The sequence below is a fragment of the Saccopteryx bilineata genome, chromosome 4, assembly GCF_036850765.1.
Source record: "Saccopteryx bilineata isolate mSacBil1 chromosome 4, mSacBil1_pri_phased_curated, whole genome shotgun sequence".
NCBI lineage: Eukaryota > Metazoa > Chordata > Mammalia > Chiroptera > Emballonuridae > Saccopteryx > Saccopteryx bilineata.
This window is the reverse complement of record NC_089493.1, coordinates 172,810,916-172,835,198: the sequence shown is the minus strand read 5'-3', so window position 1 is coordinate 172,835,198 and position 24,283 is coordinate 172,810,916. Positions and strand designations below refer to the sequence as shown.

General features: G+C 40.1%; 1 protein-coding gene across 3 annotated transcripts in view; it reads left to right on the top strand.

The window, feature by feature from the left end:
• Positions 1 to 24,283, top strand: part of JAKMIP2 (janus kinase and microtubule interacting protein 2) — a 174,454-nt gene that overhangs the window by 108,829 nt on the left and 41,342 nt on the right. For all 3 annotated transcript variants that reach the window (XM_066272909.1, XM_066272908.1, XM_066272907.1), the window contains exons 3-10: positions 5,949 to 6,446; positions 10,076 to 10,285; positions 12,137 to 12,235; positions 17,386 to 17,532; positions 18,519 to 18,659; positions 21,103 to 21,159; positions 22,040 to 22,159; positions 23,385 to 23,513. In XM_066272909.1, coding sequence (XP_066129006.1) covers positions 5,949 to 6,446; positions 10,076 to 10,285; positions 12,137 to 12,235; positions 17,386 to 17,532; positions 18,519 to 18,659; positions 21,103 to 21,159; positions 22,040 to 22,159; positions 23,385 to 23,513 — 1,401 coding nt within the window. The remainder of the gene's footprint in view (positions 1 to 5,948; positions 6,447 to 10,075; positions 10,286 to 12,136; positions 12,236 to 17,385; positions 17,533 to 18,518; positions 18,660 to 21,102; positions 21,160 to 22,039; positions 22,160 to 23,384; positions 23,514 to 24,283) is intronic.

The window sequence follows — 24,283 nt, the reverse complement described above, 5'->3', positions numbered from 1 at the left end:
GTTGCTATTCATTCAGCATTGCATAGCAATCTTTATCCAAAATATGTAACACCGACCATATATTGATAATTATTAAGCTCCCATGTGGTCCAGCGTTTCTGAAGTACTGGGATCCATTCTCTGAACCATTCCTCACAACTCTGGAATGACAGACCAATCCTGGTTTATAAACAAGTGCACTGAGGCTGAGAGTTGAAGCACCTTGCCCAAAGTTTCAGAGTGAACCGGAGATCTGGGCTCTGACCCAGACCTGGCTCCTGACCCACACTGGGCTCTAACCCACCCTGTTTACATTGTATTTACCTGGAGACTCTGCCTCATTCTTCTCACCTGAAATTCACATGAAACAAATACTACCTCCCTTACAGAGCTGCGGGAGGCTCAATGTACTGAAATGTGTAAAGCCTTTAGAAGTGTGCCTGTCTCAAAGTAAGCCCTCCATAAAGGTTCTTAACTTATCCAGCTGACATTTTCCTCCATAAAAAATTTACATTTTTCAACGTTCATTCTTTCTTCCACTAAATATTGTTTTCCATTTCAAAGCATTATCATCTTCATACTTTTTCACTGTCACCCAGGAATAACGCTTGATCTTTTTGTATACTTGTTCTTACAATTTACAGAAAGATATGAAAATCTGTTTTCTTGGTGGTGCAATATGGGCTGCACATAATTTTTAGAAAATGATCTTACTACAGAATTTTTACTGGCTTTTATTTTTTAATCCAAATGTCAGTCACATCCTTTTTGTCTCCTTCATTGTGAAACAATTTCTCACGCTTTAAAAAATAATCATACCTAGAAATCCTACAAACATCTCCAGTTTCCATGACAACCAAAATAAGTGAACATAAAAATGCCAAATGGAATTCAGTGCCTGTAAATTTTGTTTGGGTTCTTGGGATTCATTTAAGTGACAGACAAGAAGGCTAATGTCTATAGTTGTTTTTGTCTTCAAGCTAGAATACTCAGGGGTGGGCAACAGTAGGTTAAATTACCAGCCATCATTACCTAAAAGATAAGTCAGGCCCTGGCCGGTTGGCTCAGTGGTAGAGCGTCGGCCTGGCGTGCAGGAGTCCTGGGTTTGATTCCCGGCCAGGGCACACAGGAGAAGCGCCCATTTGCTTCTCCACCCTTCCCCCCCTCCTTCCTCTCTGTCTCTCTCTCTTCCCCTCCTGCAGCCAAGGCTCCATTGGAGCAAAGTTGGCCCGGGCGCTGGGGATGGCTCTATGGCCTCTGCCTCAGGCGCTAGAATGACTCTGGATGCAACAGAGCGACGCCCCAGTTGGGCAGAGCATCGCCCCCTGGTGGACATGCCGGGTGGATCCCGGTCAGGCGCATGCGGGAGTCTATCTGACTGCCTCCCCGTTTCCAACTTCAGAAAAATACAAAAAAATAAAAATAAATAAATAAAAGGTAAGTCATAGTCAGGATATGAAATAAAAACAACATAAAAAGATAAATAATGCCTGACCTGTGGTGGCGCAGTGGATAAAGCGTCGACCTGGGAACACTGAGGTTGCCGGTTCAAAACCCTGCACTTGTCTGGTCAAGGCATATATGGGAGTTGATGCTTTCTGCTCCTCCCTTTCTCTCTCTCTCTCTCTCTCCCTCCCTCCCTCCTCTCTAAAATGAATAAATAAATAAATTTTAAAAAAAGATAAATAACACAATCATAAATAACAATAGAAAAACTGTTTCTTCTACTGGAAACTGTATACCTTCTTCTGCCAACCCCTGTTATTCTCCATCCACCTGTATTTTCATGTTTTTTAAATTGATCTTTACAGTCTTCACATGAAAGATTTGAGGAGAAAGTGTATAACATCTAGTGTACCTGCAGAGAATTTGACATAAATCATTTTAAATTAAATTAAATTTAAATTTAATTTAAAACAGACAGGAATGGAGAGATGAGAAGCATCAATCGTTAGTTTTTTGTTGCGCGTTGCAACACCTTAGTTGTTCATTGATTGCTTTCTCATATGTGCCTTGACCGCGGGCCTTCAGCAGACCGAGTAACCCCTTGCTTGAGCCAGTGACCTTGGGTCCAAGCTGGTGAGCTTTTGCTCAAGCCAGATGAGTCCTCGCTCAGGCTGGCGACCTCAGGGTCTCAAACCTGGGTCTTCTGCATCCCAGTCTGACGCTCTATGCACTGTGTCACCGCCCGGTCAGGCTGATGTAAATCATTTTAGATTATAAGTGTCTGCTCTTACATCCAATAATGGTAATACCTGACATTTCATGATTCTTTTTCTTTACAGTTTAGCTTTTGCAGGCCTTTCCGAATTTAACCCCAAGCATAATCCTTTTATAGGTATTTTTTAAGTATAATAAAAAATTATTGGAAGGATAAAGCAGCTTTCTTAGAGATAACAGATGATGAAATTGAAACACATACCCACAACTCCTTACCCTTTGTCCATTCTATTATAATTTCTCATTATTCTAGGAAGAATGCGAAAATTTCCTTTAGTAACTTGTTACCAGACAGCCCTCATGGTCATAATGCTATTCCAAATGCCTAACGTAAAAACATCCTGCTGAAATAGAAGATGATGAATTTCCTATTATTCAAGCTAAATTTAATGTTCCCAAGGTCCTAGATGGAAGGCAAATTTACTGGATTCTAAATCAGTGAAACATAAGGACCTCTTTTCAAAGAGATTCCTTTTTCATCTAGAAGAGGAATTAGCAGACTTTTTCTGTAAAGGCCAAATAGTAAATATCATAGTTTTTGTGAGACAATCTCTTTAAGACTACTCAACTCTACTGTGGCCTAGAAGCAGCCATAGGCAATCCGTAAATGAATAGACATAAATGAATAAAACTTTATTCACAAAACAGGGGGCAGGAAAGATTTGGTCCATAGACTGTAGTTTGCCCACTCATGAGCTAGAGGATATCCAATACAGTTCATTCTAGAAAAATGGGGAGAAGATTCAGGTTGTCCCTGTTGAAGCATTTGATAAAAACATCGAGCAGAGGGCAAGTAGGCATTCTTATATTTATATGTTAGGGGTGTTTTGTTTTATTCTGGTTTTATACAGGGAGGGGATAGATGAGGGGTTGCTCTGAGTAATCTGAGATGCCTGTGTTCTCCAAACTATATGACAGGACATATTAGTCTTGTCTCTGATTAGGTGGCTAGCCAGGGAAACATATTGGTATACATTCTTTATTTTGGTTTATGTGTTGTACTGGCAACTATTGGGTAGACAAAGTTGAACAAGGCTCATTGGAAGCCTCCTAGGAGTTTCCAGACTGGGTAGAGATAGGAGAGGAGGTGGTGAGGACAGGCAAGTCTCCAAAAACGGGGGCATAAAGAAAAATGTGGACAAGACACGTAAAGAGTATTAACAAAGTACACTCAAAAGACAAAGGCAGGAGAAATGAGCTCTGTCCCGGCTGATCAGGGGTCGCATGCCATAGAGGGGACATCTAGCCGGACCGTGTAGGACCAAAGGGTCCCCAGCAGAGGGAAAGGTCGGTCAGGAAGAGGAAACTGTAGGCCCAGAAGTGCAGAAAGGCAAGGCATGTGCAGAAACTAGCACACTCGCCTGTTCCTGGAGAGGAAGATACCGGAGCTGGAAGCCCAGCCATAGCTTCTGAGAACCGGAAAGGCGGAGCAAAGTGTCGGTAGTTTCTTTCACGATATAGAGGAGCCCTGGTGATTGTGAGCAGGCACGTAAATCATGTCAGAACAAGGCTTTACTCTGAGACTATCACCAGCAGTGTGGGGAAAGCTAGGTTCATTCGGTGAACCTCCAAGAACTCCAGAGAAGTGCTGTCGGAGAGAAATATAATACAAGCCACAATGCAAGCCATATATGTTACTTTAAAATTTCTTGAAACTAGAATTTGAAAAGTAAAAAGAATTCATTGTAATACTATACTTTATTTATCCTAATTTGGCCCACATATTAAAATTTTGATATGTAATCAATATAAAAATTATCGTTGACTTACTTTGCATTCTTTACCTTAAACTAAGTCTTCAAAATCCAGTGTGTATTGTACACTTAGACCAAGTCTTACTTCAGACCTGCAATATTCCAAGTGCTCAGTATGGCTAGTGAGCACCACATTGGACATTCCGGCTCTAGACCATATGAGGTAAGAGGCATCTAGGTAGGGACCTCGGTCTAAACTGGAGGCAAGATCGAAGGACAGTCGTTTGAGGATGCCTGGCTGCTTATTTCGCCAAGTCTCCATGTGCCCTGAGTTTTATTCTTTTAGAATAACCAATATGGGAATAATTGTTGTGCTTTTAAAATAAAATATTCATAAAATGTCACGTGGACTTGGGAAACTCTGTTCAAGCTAAAGGTATGTAAATTGTGAAGGTAAGTAAAACCTCAGACACTTGACATTATCATTACACTACTTTCAATAAGGAGTTTGAATCTTCACATTTTTCAGCTGAAAAGCCTTTTAACAATTATTTTATGAAACCTTCCAATTCTACAAATGGCAAAGACTGAATATCACTCAATTCGATATTACCCCTGGGGCCGCCCGATTCTTCCTTGTTTCCAGGTGTGTGTGTGTGTGTGTGTGTGTGTGTGTACACATGCACCCGACAGAGACAAAGAGGAACAAAGACAGCAGATACACGGGTGGGGGAGAGGACAGTAGAACAGGAACCCCTAGGCTTTTTCAAGCTGCAAATGCCAGGGTCCCACCCTTATCTACTGAATCAGAGCAGGATCCACAGCCAGATTAAGGTAGTGCCATCGCTAATCTATAAGGAGACCTACTTTATCACTGTGAAATATAACAAAACACAGATAATTTTTTTTTAAGTGAGAGGAGGGGAGATAAGACAGACTCCTGCCTGAACTGGGATCCACCCAGCAACCCCTGTCTGGGGATGATGCTTAAATTAACTGAACTATATTTAGCACCTGAGGCTGATGCTGGGACCAATCGAGGCACTGGCTGTGGGAGGGGAAAAGGGAAAGAAGGAGGAGAGATGCAGATGGTCACTTCTCATGTGTGCCCTGGCCAGAATCAAACCCAGCACATCCATATGTCAGGGCAACGCTCTATCCACTGATCCAACAGGCCAGGGCTGATCTCTTTAATCAGAATACCTGAATGGCAAAAAGATGAAAAGAAATACTTTATTAAACTACTTGGAGTGTCGACTTAGTAGGGGAGGAAGAAAAGGAAGTAAGAATATGGCAAGAGAAGGGTGCCATCCAGCATAAAGAAATAGCAGCTACAAAACTCCTTTAGCAGAGTAAAGGCCCCATGAACTGCAGGGGGTTTTGGCTGGTGTGTGTTTATAAAGTTCAGCGTGGAACCAGGTTGCCAAATAAGAAATGGGAGGTGGAGGGCATATCGACTGTCTTCATTCTTCCCCTTCCCCTTAGTAGCAACATCTTCTCTTCCAAAAGAAAAAAGTAAAGTATTTTATAATATTACTTTAGTCCCTATCTTGAGACAGCCACATTTATCATTTAGACCTAACTAGAGACGTGTAGTCTAAAAAGCTCTCTAGGTGGTCTGTTTTGAACTCTCTATGATGTCTGTACAGAACTCTGTATGGACAGCACCACGTGCTAATTTCATTGTGTCTCTCAGTCACCTGGTGGGGGTGTTAAAATGCACGCTCTGATTCATAGATCTGGGATGAATCCCTGGAGCCTGTATTTCTGACAAGCTTCTGGGTGATGCCTGCAGACCACACATCGAATAGAAAGGCCCCAACACATCTAGTATTTGTCTGAACAAAGTAATGGAAGCGTCTGTAGGTATTTCCTCCTTTTACACGCAGCGTTCCCAGCTTCAAAGCCCATGGCTCTCTCCCCTCCCAGCACACAGTGGCCTGGCATTTGAAAAGATAAGGAATTAAGCGATCACTGGGGCCTAATCTGCAAATCCTGCCTCTGGGAGCACACCTTTCCTTTGAGGCTCATCCCTTTTATTCTTTGCGCCTCCAGGTGTCGAAGCTTGAAAGAGAGAAGACGCAGGAGGCGAAGAGGATCCGCGAGCTGGAACAGCGCAAGCACACGGTCCTGGTGACGGAACTCAAAGCCAAGCTCCACGAGGAGAAGATGAAGGAGCTGCAGGCCGTGAGGGAGAATCTCATCAAGCAGCACGAGCAGGAAATGTCGCGGACAGTGAAGGTGCGGGACGGGGAGATCCAGAGGCTCAAGTCGGCCCTGTGCGCGCTTCGGGACGGCAGCAGTGACAAAGTAAGGACAGCGCTCACCTTTGAGGCCCGGGAGGAGGCCCGGAAACTGTTTGATGCGGAGCGCCTGAAGCTCCTCCAGGAAATTGCGGACCTGAAAACTGCCAAGAAGCAGGTGGATGAGGCTTTAAGCAATATGATCCAGGCGGACAAAATCAAGGCCGGGGACCTGAGGAGTGAGCATCAGTCCCACCAAGAAGCCATCTCGAAGATCAAGTGGGAGTCGGAACGGGATATCCGGAGGCTGGTTAGTACCCCCGTGCAGAACCCTCTCTTGCTGGGGTTCAGAGCGCCATGGGTTTGCTTTTTCAGGTGTTTCTCATGAGTGAATTACAAATGGTGCTCACCTTTTTTGTCTAATGTTCTATCCAAAATACAAGATAGGTCAATAAACAGGTAGGTAGGTGGGTAGACATATAGACAGATAGAGTCATAAAATGTAAAAGAGTTTAGACCACCTTTCTCATAAAAACTGGATTCTTCCAGCTCAGTACACATGAAGAGTATCTATTCAATGACTCCTCTTTCCTTGGATGTCCATAAAAATATTGTAAATGATGAACTCTTCCCAAATCAGGGTGCTTTCCTGTGCTTTTCGTTTATAAAAATGTTACTGGGGTTTTACAAGGGTAAGGAAGTTTCTGTGGCTTTCAAGATATCTGGAAAGGGCAGCCTCTGGCAACATCTGGAGTGATTCACCAGTCCTCTTTCTAGGAACCATGTGTCAAGGCAATGAATAGAGTGATAAAATTCCTAGTCATTTTTAAAGTCAATTTTTCTTTCCAAATAACCAGGGGTCATTATAATTTTTAAATTGGACATTATTTCTAAATAGCTTATTCCTAAGTTTGCTATTACCAAGTTCAAAGACTTAACTTCAGTCCCTATAGACATTGGTCTTTGTTTTTAATATTTATGACCAAAGCCAGTGGTCTTTACAAAAGTAAAACAAGTATCATTACTGTGTGCAAGCTATAATATCCTAGGATGACCTTGTCTAATTATTTTAGAAAATATTTATATGCATATATTTAGAATGTTTAGTGTTAGTTATATCTTATTAACCTGTCACCTGTTGGGCTGTACTTTATACTTCTTTAAGACTAATACTGCCTTGGGAAAAATTACACTTCCTCTCTTGTGTCTGCCAATTTGAAGCAACTATTTTCTAAGAATTCTAATTATGTTCCTTGGATAATATCTCTAGGATTTTAATTTTAAGTAAAAAGTGATTACCATAGAACATTTTAAAAAGCTAAACAGGTAGCATTTTCTTGTACTGCAATACAGTGTGACTGTAAAATGTTGTCTTCACCACACTTTTCGAATTCTTTATCTGCAATTCTTTCTATTGCACTGGTTGACAAGAGAGGCCAAACACAAAGTAGAAATATTGGTCTTTGCCCTGCCTTTACTTTGTGAAACAACAATGGCTGATAAAGAATCAGACCTGTGATTTCTGGAGTCAGCAGGTAGGTAAATGAATAGGAAACTTTACATTAATATTTGTGTTTGTTGATGGTTTTCAATGTAAAACCTCCCAAGTACATCCACTTGTTGGTGTGCAGTTTGCTTCTGTGACTTTTCTCTCACCAGCACATGGCTGAAGTAGGGATGAAATCCCTCCCAATGACAAAGTAAAACCTAAGCTACCTGGAACGTGGTTCAAAACTTGGGTGCAAACTGAATCACATGGTAAACTCTTTCAGTCACAGATACACTTTTCATGTTTACTCTCTTCTTATCCTATTCCTAACTTCACCCCCAGCTCCATTTGTGGAAATGGAAGGGAGAGAAATGGGAGTTCTGTCAAGGAAGTTTCCCTGGGAATTCTGGTATATACTCTTCAAAACTGTGGAAGATTTTGGCATGCAGAAACCACAGTCCATGCTTATGACCACTGTATAATAGAACCTCCTCAACACTAATTTACTGGATATCCTGTAGAAAACCACTTGAGGAAATGCTGGGAATAATCTTGGAGTCTGTATAGCATAGTATCGAATAGAATGGGCTCCAAAATCAGAGACTAGATTTAAAATCAGGCTTCACCCATTAGCCATATGACTATGACCAAGTTAATTAACCCTCGGGATCTTCAGTCATCATCTCTGAAATGGTGATAACAGAGCCTCCATAAAAAGATGGTTAACAAAATGTGATAAGGCACGTAAATCTCTTGAGTTTAGTTCCTTAAATGTGATAAACGATCTATAGATTTTGTAGATCGGTAGTCTACACCAGAGCCAACTAGGAGCATGCCCATTTGGAACTATGGTAAACTGTAAATAACACTGTAGATGACAGGTCTGACAGATGAACATGACAACGTTGGAGTCAGTCTTTTACAAAGAGATAGAGACTAAAGACAGTGCCTATATCCCCCAAATTAACAGGACAATGTTTAATTCCTTACCAAGTTACCAGATGCTATCATAAACTTATGTAGAATTTAGCCCAACGCCCACCCAAAATTGACCTGAAATTTCATCACGTGACTAGGAGGCTCTAGCTCACAGATATTTGCATGTGGGAAAGGTGTGACTGAATAACATAATGTCTGTCCCAGTTTGTTTTTTTGGTCTAATGAACACAGCAAAGAAAGATTTCTGTAAAATGATTTGTAGTTATTATATGGGAACATTGTTATAAAGAAGAGTTTCATGTTGTTTGTATTAAATTTATTTTCCCTATCTTCATTTTAAATGTTCACAAAGACTATAATGAAATGTTAAGAAGGGTTTCACCTGATGGCTAGGCTTTCTTCAAAAATTATTTACAGATATTCACTTCATGTGCCTTCATCCAGAGATGGCAGAAACATTTCATCCAATGGAATGCTGAACAATTGCTATCGAATGCTTATAGGCGTTAGATTGAGAAATATTTCTGAGGTCATGCCCAGGCTTAGCAGAAATGAGTGTTGGGATGAATAAATATATCCCATAGGTGCAGGAGGAGAAATAGTGCTAATACAAGCAGGTATTTTCCATCCCTGTTTTTGTTCCAGCCGTGGTTTTCTGACAGTAGGGTAAAGGGGTTGCTAAGAGTTAGCTGTTCTGAAAGATGGACAGGAATGGAAAGAGCTAGATAACGTGAACTGCAGAAGGACCTCACTCCAGAGTCCCAGCCTTAGTGAAGACACAGTGGCCTTTGGAAATGACTAGCCTTCAGGGAAGTCTGCAGCATCTTTGGTTATAAATGACCCAGCTCCTCCTAGTGGCTACTGCCATCTGAACTAAACTCAAAGGTTATTCTTCCAAAAGAAGGGATGACATCAAAAATTGTTCCGGGAAACATTGCAGTAGAATATTTAGTATCTGTCTTTATTAACACTAATGACCCATTTTATTTCATTTTCATTTTTTAATTGGCTTTATTGGGCTGACATTGGTTAATAACTACATAGATTTCAGGTGTACCATTTCATAATACATTATCTGCCCGCTGTATCACTCGTTCAGCACCTCCAAGTTGTCTCCCTCCATCACCATCTATCCCCCGCTACCCTCTTCTACCTCCCCCACCCCTTCCCTCCTGTAATTACTACATTATTGACTAATGACCCATTTTAAAGTGAACCTTTTCTTTCCATATTCAGCCAACTCAGACCATTTCAAACAACATATTAAATCAAAGCATCAGCACAGAATATACTAAGAGAGAATAAAAGTACTTTCTTTAATACCTAATTAGCCTAGGATAGCCCTTCATTACACAGCGTTGCCTTGTCTTATTTGTGAATTTAACACGCTTGTCATACGCATGATGTCTGCCTATAGCAGTCAGCAGAAAGAAGTTACACTCATGCCCTCATAACAATGCCTTTCTTTATGGTGTTGTTAAATAAAATGTCCTGGGTGTCATTTAATTCAGATGGATGAAATCAAAGCCAAGGACAGGATCATCTTTTCCCTGGAGAAGGAACTGGAGACCCAAACAGGCTATGTACAGAAACTCCAGCTGCAGAAGGAGGCGTTGGATGAACAACTCTTTCTGGTCAAGGAGGCTGAGTGTAACATGAGCAGTCCGAAACGAGAAATTCCGGGGAGAGCAGGAGACGGCTCCGAGCACTGCAGCAGCCCTGTAAGTCTCTTCCAGTTGATGTTAAGAACACAGGAGCCATCTTTTATTTAGCTCCCAAGTTTTACTCTTCACTTAAGTTCTTTCCCTGTTTGCTACAAAGAAATCAATTCTATCTCCTACTAGAAAGCCAGCTGGTATCTTGGGAACAAGGTTTTCTAAACTCATAGACAACAAAGCGGTGTACACTGCATTAGCAGTACACAAGAGAATTACAGATCTTTTACAATCCTTCATAGAGTTTTTCTAGCCATTGATACCTATTCAAACTTCAGCCTGTTATAAAGAATCGTAAATCAGATGAAAATACTTTGCCTCTTGCCAAGACTAGTAATTTTCCCTGTGTGAGAAATTGGGTTGGAAATTGGCAAAGAGGGTTGTCATCTACAGGGGTCAAAATGTGTAACTATAAAAGACTAAAGCATTTTATATCATCTTCTGAATGCTTCTAGTCTGATTGAACTTGCCAGTTATTTCTGTGGATTTTCATCTTTTTATGTGAGAAATTATTTTCAGAAGTGCAGCCATAGAAGTCAGCTTGTATATAGTTGACTTTTATACCTTTCAAATGATTTGCCTGCTAAAAAGATGAAAATGAATTATTTAGGAACAGAGACAGGTTCCAAAGTAGTACTTAGAACCAAGTAATGAATAATTTACGAATTGGCATTCAGGATATCTCTATCCCACTGGGTGATGGAAAGATGGCCGAACTAGGATTTAGCAGATGTAAGTTTTAGTTCTGTCACGGTCGCTTGCCTGCATGCAGTGTAGCATAAATGTCAAGAGAATGGGCTCTAGAGTCAGACCCTTTAGTTTAAATCCTGGATCTGCCAGTTACACTGTGACCTTAGGCAAGTCATTTCACTGCTCACAGCTTCTTCATCTGTAAAAGAGAGACAATAGACAGAGACAATAGTGGTAACGCCATAAGCTAGTCTGATGTTTAGAAGATATATGAAATGTTGAACACAGTGTCTGGCACTTAGTTCGCATTTAGTCCATATTAACTATTGATCTACTGATAGTAGCCACAAGACCTTGAACAAGTTATGACTTCCCTGAATCTTAACCTGTTCTACTGAGTCTTCTGGGATATTGTGAATCGAGGGATATAATGTGTGTAAAACTGCCTTGTCAACCATATAGCACTATCAAAATGTAAGATGATAGTGGGATTGCAAGTGTATGATAATAACGGTCCTCTGGACTCTAGAGAATAGAATTGAGTCATGGCTCCTGTGTGTAAGGTGATCCATGACAGTTATGACAGCTGGGAAACCAGTTGCTCTGGGCAAAATATACCAGCATCGGCTATCCTATAGTCTACTTCCTTTTATACATGAAGGTCATGCAGCAACCTTCTCATACTGCCCTTCTTCTTCAGGAATATGCAGGAATTTACAAACTCCTTCTCTGCCTGGGCCTCCATCCCCTCTTTGGCTAAGTTTCATAGCAGGACATCTGTCTAAGCTGTGGGAAGCGATGTGTAGCCATGACACAAGGATGCTCCTTGAGCCTCATATAATCACAACATGACCGTGAGCTCCCAGCTCACAGCTTTAATAAACTGGTCCTAACATCTCCCTCTCTCTCTGCCAAGAGTCAGGCCTCCAGGGAATAGCTGCCACAGAAAATGTATCTGAAGTTTCAACGAGGCTTGGTCTTAAACCCAAGTGGTAAATATTGGGGGTGAAAAGAGGGTAAATATTTGCTCTTCTCTGAATAAGAACATTTTCCTCTCACCTCCTTAGCAAGCTGGAAGGACCTAAGCCTATCACTATTATGAACTGTATTCCAAAATGTTGTGAAAAGTGTTGTTGACAAAATACCCATTTTAACTTTCCTGTGTAGGATTTGCGAAGAAATCAAAAGAGAATAGCGGAATTGAACGCCACTATAAGAAAATTAGAAGACAGGAATACCTTGCTTGGAGATGAACGAAATGAATTGGTGAGTTCTTTTGTGTGTGTGTGTGTGTGTGTGTGTGTGTGTGTGTGTGTGGCAGAGACAGAGAGAGTCAGAGAGAGGGACAGATAGGGACAGACAGACAGTAAGGGAAAGAGATGAGAAACATCAGTTCTTTGTTGCGGTTCCTTAGTTGTTCATTGATTGATTTCTCATATGTGCCTTGATCCGGGGGGCTACAGCAGAGTGAGTGACCCCTTGCTCAAGCCAGCGACCTTGGGCTCAAGCTGGTGAGGCCTTGCTCAAACCCGATGAGCCTGTGCTCAAGCTGGTGACCTCAGGGTCTCAAACCTGGGTCTTCTGTGTCCCAGTCCGACGCTCTGTCTACTGCACCACTGCCTGGTCAGGCTGAATTGGTGAATTCTAATCAGAAGGTTTTATTTTATTTTGTTTTTGTCAAAGATTACATTATGGAAATATATATAATGTTATAGCAATCGAGAAAAGTACACAATAATAAAGGTACAGCTCAATAAATATGCCCAAAGTGATGTATCCATGTAACCCCTACCCCAGGGGTCCCCAAACTTTTTACACAGGGGGCCAGTTCACTGTCCCTCAGACTGTTGGAGGGCCAGACTATAAAAAAAGTATGAACAAATCCCTATGCACACTGCACATATCTTATTTTAAAGTAAAAAAACAAAATGAGAACAAATACAATATTTAAAATAAAGAACAAGTAAATTTAAATCAACAAACTGACCAGTATTTCAGTGTGGGGCGCCGCAGCCGCAGACCGGATGTGCGTCATATGATGCACTTCCGGAGTGATGCTTGCATCCCACGTCACCGGAAGTAGTACTGTACGTGAGCGACACCGCGCTTTGCGGCGTCCTATGCATCCGCATCCTGTGCTCCTCTCACTGACCACCAATGAAAGAGGTTCCCCTTCTGGAAGTGTGGCGGGGGCCACATAAATGGCCACAGGGGGCCACATGTGGCCCATGGGCCGTAGTTTGGGGACCTCTGCCCTACCCAGAGGTTTAAGTGGAAGATTACCAGCATCTCATCCCTCCTGTTTGTGTGGCCCCTTCCACTCATGACCCTTCTAAAGTTATCTACTGTACTGACTTCCATCATGATAGATATGTCACCAGTTTTATAATTATTTGTAAGTGGAATCATACAATATGTACCCTTTGGTATCTGTTTCTTTTATCTCAGCATTGCATTTATGATTCATCAATTTTGGTGCATGTAGCATTCATTCATTTTTATACTCTAGTATTCAATTAATATATCACAATCTTCTTATTCTCCTATTGTTAATAAACATTTGTTTCTTAACCATTTTAAGCTGTTAGTGTGGTACTGTTACATGTCTTTGGTGAGAACATGTGTTGTTCATTTATGGTGGGAATATACCAAGGTGCAGAATTATTGGATCGTAGAATATGCATATAGTCAGCTTCAGTTAGTTTAGAACACTCAACAGTTCTCCAAAGTTGTCTAAGCATTTATATTCCCACCGGCCATGCATGAAACTTGTCATTTCTCCACATTTTTGCCAAAACACAAAGATAATTGTTCATTTTCATCATTTTGATGGGTGTGTGGTGTATTTTTATTGTGATTTCTATTTTTGTTTTTCTTCTTAAAAATGAGGTTGAGTAACTTTTTAAATGATCTATTGACCTTTTGGGTATCCTATGTGTTTTCCCCTTTTTATTTGGCTCATATTACATGGTCTTCATTTTCTTATTAACATTAAGAACTATTTTACACCATCTTTTGGATATTTGTATTTAAAATACTCTGCTCTGTGGCTTACATTTCACCTTCTTAGGTTACTGTTAATATAAAAAAGTTACTTTTAGCCTGACCAGGCTATGGCACAGTGAATAGAGTGTTGGACTGGGACACAGAGGACCCAGGCTCAAAATCCCGAGATCGCTGGCTTGAGCACAGGCTCACCAGCTTGACTACAGGGTCGCTGGCTTGAGCATGGGATCATAGACATGACCCCATGGCCACTGGCTTGAGCCCAAAGGTCACTAGCTTGAACCCAAGGTCGCTGGTTTGAGCAAGGGGTCACTCACTCTACTGTAGCCCCCCGGTCAAGGCATGTATGAGATAACAATCAATGAACAACTAAGGTGCCACAACGAAGAATTGATGCTTCTCACCTCTCTCCCTTCCTGTCTGTCCCTCTGTCTTTCTGTCTCTGTCTACCCCTCCCCCCAAAAGTTACTTTTAGCCTTTCCTTTTTTCAAATATATGCATTTGGGTCATAAATGTCTTTCTATTTCACAATGGATTATTTAATTCAGATCTTTTGTAATATTATATAATTTCTTCTTTGAAATTTTGGGTGACTTAGAATGGTATAGCTTGCCCTGACCAGATAGATAGCTCAGTTGGGTAGAGCATCATCCTGATACACAATGGTTGTGGATTCAATCCCAAGTCAGGGCACATACAGGAGCAGATGGATGTTTCTGTCTCTCTCTCTCTCTCTCTCTTCCTTTCTTTAAAATCAATGTTTTAAAAACCCCAACAACTTATTTTAAAAAGAAGGGACACACATTTGAGATTTTTTGTTTGTTTGTTTGTATTTTTCTGAAGTGAGAAGCAGGGAGGCAGAGAGAGAGACTCCCACATGCACCTGACCAAGATCCACTTGGCAAGCCTGCTAGGGGGTGATGCTCTGCCTATCTGAGCTGTTGCTCCATTTCAACTGGAGTCATTCTAGCACCTGAGGCAGAGGCCATGGAGCCATCCTCAGCACCCGGGCCAACTTTGCTCCAATGGAGCCTTGGCTGCAGGAGGGGAAGAGAGAGATAGAGAGAAAGGAGAGGGGAAGGGTGGAGAAGCAGATGGGCGCTTCTCCTGTGTGCCCTGGTCAGGAATCGAACCCAGGACTTCCACACACCGGGCTGACACTGTACCACTGAGCAAGCCGGCCAGGGCTCACATTTGATTTTTTTGAGTTATTTTTGTTATTGATTTCTACCTCGGTTCCACTACAGTAAGAGAACATAACGTCATTTGTATTATTTCATTCCTTTATATTTTGTTAAGCTTTGCTTTATGGCTCCAGCATATGGTCAATTTTAGAAATGTCTATGTTTATGTGAAAAGAAGGTGTACTCTGCACTAGAATCAGTTTGAGTCAAGTCTTGCTTTAAATCTTCTATATTCTTACTGATATTTTTGTCTGCTTGTTTTCCCAACAGATTTGTCCATTTCCTTTCTTAGTTCTGTCAATTTTACTTGTGTGTGTGTGTGTGTGTGTGTGTGTTATGGTACTAGGTATCTATAAATTAAGATTTGTTATATGTTTTTGATGCCTTAACCCTTTTATCATTATAAAATTATTTTTTATCTCTAGTTATACTTTAAAATTTTATGGCCTGACCTGTGGTGGCACAGTGGATAAAGTGTCGACCTGGAAATGCTGAGGTCGCCAGTTCAAAACCCTGGGCTTGCCTGGTCAAGGCACATATGGGAGTTGATGCTTCCTGCTCCTCCCCCCTGTCTCTCTCTCCTCTCTCTCTGTCTCTCTCTCTCTCTCTCTCACCCCCTCTCTCTCCTCTCTAAAATGAATAAATAAAAAAAAATAAAAATTTTTGTATGATATTAGTTGAACTCTATCAGATACTTTTAGTACTGCCATGAAAATATAGTGTTTAACCTTTCTCTATTGTATTTGAAGTATTGTATATATCTTTTAAAAGGAACATTTTGTTGGGCACTGTGGAACTGTGACTATTGATATATGGTACATGAGAATTATAGATATTTTCTTTTCTTTGTATCTGCACTTTCTATAAATAGCATTTGTAGGTAAATTTAAATATTTAAAACTCATATCACTGACCTCCAGAAAAGAGACAAAGTTTACCATAATGAACCTAGTGAAACAATTTATTTGTATTTCTATGTACTTAGTATTCAATATTAATGCTTCAGGTACTGAAGCTCAAAATTGAGGATTTAATGAGATAATCTATGAAATATAAACTCATTTTGGCCTTTGATATAAAATGAGAGGTTTTAAATGGCAATTAGGATAAAGTTGGGAAATACTGCTTTGGAAACACAAGAGCTTTTAAAAAATATTGATAACAGCTAAGTTTCCTACCCTGGCATTTCCCAAAATGGTAGGTTCCCATAAGCAGGAGTGAATACTTAAACAGTCTTTTCAGATCTTTCTGATACAACCCTCCACTTCTCTCATTTTATTACCCCCTCCCCCAATGCATACTCACATTCAGAACCATTAGTATGAAATAAATGAAAGAATCATGAGAACTTTAACATGGAAATTCAGGATAGATAGATAGATAGATAGATAGATATAAATACAGTGACCATAAAATAAGTCATCCAAATGGGAGAGTTCTGAGAGTAAAAGGGGGGGCTATTTATGACATTTATAAATTTATACCAGTGTTTTTCAACTAGAGATAGTTTGGGCAATATCTGGAGACATTTTTGGTTGTCACAACTGGGAAGGTGCTACTGGCATCTAGTAGGCAGAGGCCAGGGATGCTGCTTTGCATCCGACAGTGCACAGAATAGCTTCTCACAACAGAAGAAAAACCTAGCCCCAGATGTCTAGAGTGGAGAGGCTGAGAACCCTGCCTTAGTCTAATCACCCAAACCAGAGTATGGTCACAGTTAACTATGGGTAGGTAACAATGCAACCATACTTCTCCAAGGCTTGGTGAGAGTTAGTTGTTCTTAAACACAAATGTCACTGGAGTTTCAGAAGTATGTTTTATTTCTCTATAAAACAATCTTAAAAATAAACAGCTTGATTGTGAGTCAGGAGAGACTTCGGCAACATCTCTGGTGGAAAGAACAGACTTTGGGGACAGGCAGGCCCAGATTCAGGTCCTGGTTGTGTTATGTAGTGTGCATTACTTACTTGTTGCATTACTTTATGACTTACATAAAGCAGCATTCCAGTGAGCCCAGGGAGAGGTATGAGCAGGGTGGGACGGGGCTGAGTGGAGCCCATAGATAGGCTGGAGGAGTCAAGGGGAACAAGGAGTACGATGACCCTTCCTAAACATTTCCAAAAGCAGAATCTTGGCAGCTCCTCGTTTAGGGTAACGGACTACTGGAGGGCTATGAAGAATGTGATGAGAAGCCATTACAGGAGACTGTAACTTGTGTCTTCTCAGTTAAAACGAGTGCGGGAAACTGAGAAACAATGTAAACCTCTTCTGGAAAGGAACAAGTGCCTCGCCAAGAGAAACGATGAACTGATGCTGTCTTTGCAGCGTATGGAGGAGAAACTGAAAGCCATCAGCAAGGAGAATTCAGAAATGGTGCGTGTCACAGATGCTGCAAAACTGCACCTTCCTTTCTTACATTACACCAATCACCTGACTTACTGCTCTTTCTTAGTTCTTTTAAATATAATACTATTTATAAAATTTGGACTTTTTCCTTATATAAGCAAGGAACCTTTAAGGAAAAGAAAGCAAAAGAAGGTTGCTGGCTCTGGCTCTGTTTTTTTCTGGAGTTTCTAAATTTGCAGAATGGTACGAGTGCTTTCAGGAATCTGTGCACTCTCTAAAAGGTCCAAAATAAAAAAGCCAAATTTCAACACAGCTCCATGGCCACAGACACCTCCTAAGAATTTCACTAACGTGTTCTTTACAGCAGTGGTCCCCAACCCCCGGGCCACGGACTGGTACCGGTCCGTGGGCCATTTGGTACCGGTCCACAGAGAAAGAATAAATAACTTACATTATTTCTGTTTTATTTATATTAAGTCTGAATGATGTTTTATTTTTTAAAAAAGTGACCAGATTCCCTCTGTTACATCCGTCTAAGACTCACTCTTGACGCTTGTCTCGGTCACATGATACATTTATTCATCCCACCCTAAAGGCCGGTCCGTGAAAATATTTTCTGACATTAAACCAGTTCATGGCCCAAAAAAGGTTGGGGACCACGGCTTTACAGAACTGGCCGCAGTGGGTATCCTGCATCTTCTAAGTGCTTTCATGATCGTTGGGAAATAGATGCCATCTTTTGTATTATGTATGGATAAGTCATACGCTGATGTATTTCTTATCAGACTTGCAACCCAGCTATAGGTATCTTTAGCCATTCCCAATGATTTCGATTTATTATATAGCGGATATAATGAACTTCACAGTTTTAGTTGGGGATGTGTGTATACAGAAGCTGGGCGATTTTCAGATTTTGTTGGAGTCTCATACAGTTTCTACAGCTATTTGATGTTAACCAATAGAGTGTGGGATTTTTAAAGTCTCTACCTGTACATTCTTATTTTCCATTCCAGAGAGAAAAAATAACAACCCATCCACCCTTGAAGAAATTAAAATCTCTGAATGACCTCGATCAAGCTAATGAAGAACAAGAGACAGAGTTTCTGAAACTTCAGGTCATTGAGCAACAGAACATTATTGATGAGCTCACCAGGGTAGGTCTTGATCAATTTATGAACACTAAACTGATCCCAAGGCCAAGTAGCCAAGACACCATCATACACTAGGAGCAGTTGATAAATTTGGATTAGCTCCAGAGGCCCAAGTTCATATATTCAACAGGTAAACAGCTTCAAGAGACTCTATTCCAAAAACACTTTACATTTTTAAACCGTTTTATGCCTTTTCGTTTATAATCTGATTATCATTAAATACTATAAATTACATTGTTAACTGATCTGGTAACTCAAATAATAGCTGCAAAGCACCTTAAACCTTTAAATGCATTGCAATGTGAGTAGGTGGTAGTGTGGGTATATCCTTTTTTTTTAATTATTTTCAGTGAGAGGAGGGGTGGCAGAGACAGACTTCTGCATGTGCCCTGACTGGTTTCCACTGGACAAAACCACTAGGGGGCGATGGTCTGCCCATCTGGTGCATAGCTCCTTTGCTCAGCAACCGAGCTCTTAGCAACTGAGGTGGAGGCCATGGAGTCATCTTTAGACCCCGGGGCCAGCTTGCTGTAGTCAAGTCCTGGCTGCAGAAGGGGAAAAGAGAGAGAGAGAGAGAGAAGCGAGAGAGGGAGGGGTGGAGAAGCGGATGGGTGCTTCTCCTGTGTGCCTTGACCGGGAATCAAACCTGGGACATCCACATGCCCGGCTGATGCTCTACCACTGAGCCAACCGGTCAGGGCCTGGGTATATCTTAAAGTTGCCTTCTATTATCAAGATACTGAGACTCAGAGATGAAATATTTTACCCATGGTAACAGGACAATATGCTTCTTGTTTGCCAGTACCTAGTACATAGTCACAGTTTAATAAATATTTGTTGAATGAAGAGCAACATCATAAGTCCTGTTAGAGCTGAAATTGCAGTCCAAATCTTCTGACCATGACTTCAGGGCCTGGTGAAGCAGGAAGAGCAGTTATTGCTCCCATTGCGTCTGAGTTACCAACAGCTGTGGATTATAACCTTTAATGTTGTTGGATTTCCTCTTTGCCTCTCTGTCTTTATACTGTGAGTGCCGGCTGTGGTCACTCTCACTTTAGGACCAAGCTAAGGCCTAGAAAGTTGAGGAACTAGTGATGGGCGAGGAGAGTTTAGGCAACAGTCTCTGAATAGGGTGAGCAAGGTGATTTTTTGCAAATGACGGAAGAAAACATCATGACTTTTGTTTATAATTATTGGTGGTTCAGCCTTTAAAAATTTTCTGTGTTGTGTATGTTATCAACCAGGTAATCTAAGCATACATTTTTAAAAGTTTCAGATATATTGAAGTTGCATGATCAGAGTATTTTTACACATAAAGGTGAGAAATTGAAAAGGTTAATACCACTGGCTTAAACTAGATTATTCCTTAAACATGGCCTTCTGCAATGCTGTGTCCCTCCCTTCACTTCCATACCCTTCATAACATAAATCTCACAGATTCACTGGTCCAGGAATCTGCTTGGCTTTAAGTGCCCTGACTTTAAACTAAAAGTTTCTTAGAGAATATAGACACATTTACGCATGTCAACCAGACTTTCAGAAAGACATAAGTATCCCTTATTTCATCTGTGTTTGAATTTGTATAGGAAGTATCTAAAGTACTTAGTAGATGAACACCAAATTCCCAGGATGTCTATAGTGAGAAGAATGAATCAAGAAGTAATTATTTCTAGATATACTTTGAGTTTCCCAGACAATTCCAACAAGAACTACCTTTACCTCCACTACACCCAAAGCCAGTAGATGAGCAGTTTTTACCCAGTGGGCCATCTGGTGGGAAAGAAACAAAATTATACCTATTGTTTTTATGTCGTATTGGCAGGTAATATATTTTGTGGTGTGCCACAGAATTTTAGTAACTAGTTTATGTGTACCGTGAGATGCACAAGGTTGAAAATCACTACACTAGATGGTTTTAACCCAGACATTCTGTTCTTGTCTTCAGAGGCTGCAGGTGAGAACAAGGATCTAAGAATAGTCAAAGGGAGAGCTCTCTATACCTTTCAAGAGATTATTAAATGAAAAGAACAAGGCTTTATCATGAAATGGTATTTTTTTCAACACTTAAATTTAAAGTAATTTGGGGTCTAAGAAAGCTGAAGAATTGTCCTTTGGGAGAATCTGAGTAACTATTTTCAGAGCTACTGGATCCTCCAGTATAAAACCAAAGATTCCAATTGGGTACAGAGTGATTAGGAAGCTCTCTGATGCACTTAGATTATCAGGAAAAGTTGTAGAATATTTTTACTTTGAAAACATTCAGGCATCAAACCCAAAAGTTGCTTAAATTTACAAAACAGAGTCTTACTTTCAATAACAATATGTAATGCCTCCAGGGAAAAACAGCGCAGTCTTTGCAAAACAACGAGCAGCTACCACAAAAACCTATAGGGAAAAATGTACTACAGTAACTCAAAATCTGAAAAGTCCTTCGTCTGTTTTCCAGGACCGAGAAAAGCTCATTCGCAGGAGAAGGCATAGAAGAAGTTCCAAGCCGATTAAGGTAATGAGGAAACTAGGTTATCAGGCTTTTGCCACAATGAGCCAGAGGAGTGAAGCTTGCCAAGGCATCTTCCTGCAAAGATGTGATAAATGAGATGTTCCTGAGCTTCAGCGAACCATAGGCTTTATTCAGTTGAAGAAAATCTCTTCTCTTGACAGTTCTCAGAAGTCCAGAAATGATTGTATTGTGCGTTTTAACCTGAAAGTGTTTACTTTCATGTGACTTCCTCTGAGTTAAGAAGCCACAAGGTTTGACATGAAAAAAGGATTATCTGACAATTATCTGATGTCTCCCACTAAATAATATTAGCATCTGATACCCACCCTGTAATTAATGAATATATTTTCATTATTCACTTGGACAGTATTATTGATAATAATATTCCCAATTCACCAATATCTGTATAGCCTCTTACTATTAAATAGTAAAACACAAAGTTTTATTATCTAATTTGTCTATTTGTTTGATTTTGTTTCTATCAGATACATAATTTGATTAGGATATGGAATTAGATAACAAGACTGAAGATTTGATAATCTTCTTCACATAGATGCCTGTACTTTTTGGTTATTTTTAAATACTGGAAGGAGTAAATAACCTAAACTTTTTGTGGTATAAATTATACCATAAAAGAGGCTGTGATGTTTCTATGAAGAGGGCCAATATTAATGAATCTTCAAAAAAAAAAAAAGATCAGAAATTAAATAACAGGGGACAAACATTTATTGAAATTATGATGGTCATATCCATATTTTTATTTCATCAAAGCATTAAAGGATTCATGTCTTATATATTCATTTGCATGTATGCTAGCTGACTGTATTTTACTAATATGTCAACTTTTACTTGTGTCAGTAAATATGTACTCTCCCTCCATTAGAGGCCTGTTTTGGACCCATTCATTGGCTACGATGAGGACTCCATGGACTCGGAGACATCATCCATGGCCTCATTTAGAACAGACAGAACACCAGCTACTCCTGATGATGACTTGGACGAAGTAAGCCTTTCCACTTCTCTAGTCTTTTGAGATGTTGCCACCAAATCTCTCCTGTAAAGGGGAGAAAAAGCATTTCACTTCTTATCTCCTTCATGAACACCACAGAACAATCTCATAATAGTGTCTGATTTTGAGACCACACTTGATTTTGATACCTTTTAGAAAATAGTTCACCTATGTCATGTGGCCCTTTTAGAAACTCCTCTGAAGTTCAGCTCTGTAACTTGAAGACTTTTTTCAAAAGAAAAGTTACTGTCCCAGATTCTTCGGCTAGGGAACCTATGAACTGAGAAATAAGCTTAGAACCAGCTTATTGGTATAATCTAAGACAGTATTAAGTGGTATGCACTGTAGACCACCTTTATCAGAACCATCTAGAAAGTTCAAGTACATTGAAAAACTCCTAGACTTTACCATACAACTCCTGACCCACGGTCTTTAAGGTTGAACTCCAAAATCTGCATTTTTCAGAGAGCTCCCTGGTATTATATCGTGCTCTGAAGTTGGAGACATTAAGCTTTATAAAACTATGCTTTCTTAATTTATCTGGATAAGAGGTTATTGGATAAAAATATTTGAAGAAGAGTGAGACTAAAAGTCTGAATATCATTCCCTCAAATTTGTAACCATAAGCAGGGTATAAGCTCTCATTTGGGTCCAAAATTGTTGATAATCTAAGCCTAAATGGGTAATAATCAGAAATGTAATAAGCAAATGCTCCTTATATTAAAAATAAATATTTAAGTATTTCTGCAGTGTCCATCTTGAAAGTATTACAGTATTTTTTTAATTTTATTTTTCAATTACAGTTTACTTTCAATGTTATTTTATATTGGTTTCCGGTGTACAGCACAGCGGTTAGACAATCATATACTTTACAAAGTGTTCCCCTTATATGCCCAGTACCCACCTGGCACCATGCAGAGTTACTACAGTATTATTGACTGTATTTCCTCTGCTGTACTTTACATGCCCATGACTGTTTTGTAACTACCAGTCTGTACTTCTTAATCCCTTCACCTTTTTCCCCAACCCACTAATCCCCCTTCCCTAAAGTACTACAGTATTTTTGTCCATCCATGTCCTTAAAATTAAGTCACACAGAATTCAAAAGTCAAACAAGCCTTTAACTTCTTAAAAAACAGACAAGTGTTAATATTTCACATTGAACTCAGAACCTGAACATAACAATCATTTTTTGGTTCCACCCCCCCCCCACCTCAAGAGTTTAGCTGCTGAAGAATCTGAGCTTCGATTTCGACAATTAACAAAAGAATACCAGGCTCTCCAAAGAGCGTATGCCCTCCTGCAGGAGCAGACTGGAGGCATCATCGATGCTGAGAGAGAGGCCAAGGTTAGTGTGTGACTGCGAGAGTGCTCAGAATTGGCTTTTTTTCCCCTTAATGCAGCATAGAAGAATCATGGACATAAAAATATCAATAGGGTAGCTCTCCATGGGCTCTTCTCTCCTGTGCAGCTTTTGAACTGTTACATCTTTTATGTCAACAAACCTTGGATCTGGAGACATTAGACCCCGCTTGGATCGATGCTTTTGTTCCTTTCAGATAGTTGAGTATCTTGCTATTTGAAAACTTACATTTTCAAAGCTTAGATGATATTGAATGCTGATAAATCATTTTTTGTTTGTTTGTTTCTTGCTTGGAAAAGAAAAACAAAACCTTTTATATTTCAAAAGCCAGTTTCTTTTCTTGGTTAGTAAGTATACAGCATTGCACTGACAGCTTACCAAGAATTTTCACTGCTGATATCTCATTTAATCCTGTGACTGCCCCCTAAGGCAGGTATTTTTTAAAAGAGGAATTTGAGGCTTAGACAGGTTAATTGAATTGCCCAAGATCACACATGTTAATAAATGGGAAACTGAGATTCCATATAGAGTCTTACTGGATCAAATGTACCTTCCATTTTTTGCAACTGCCTCTCATAAGCCTATTTCAAAATTAAGCACACACTATATACTAATATTTAACATTTATTTAGTGCTTGCTGTGTTCCAGGCATTGTGCTGAGAACTTTATGTACATTCATCTATCTCATGTAAACCTAAAATAACCCTATGCATTTAATAATCAAGATGAAATAGTATCAGCAAAAACAAGAGAT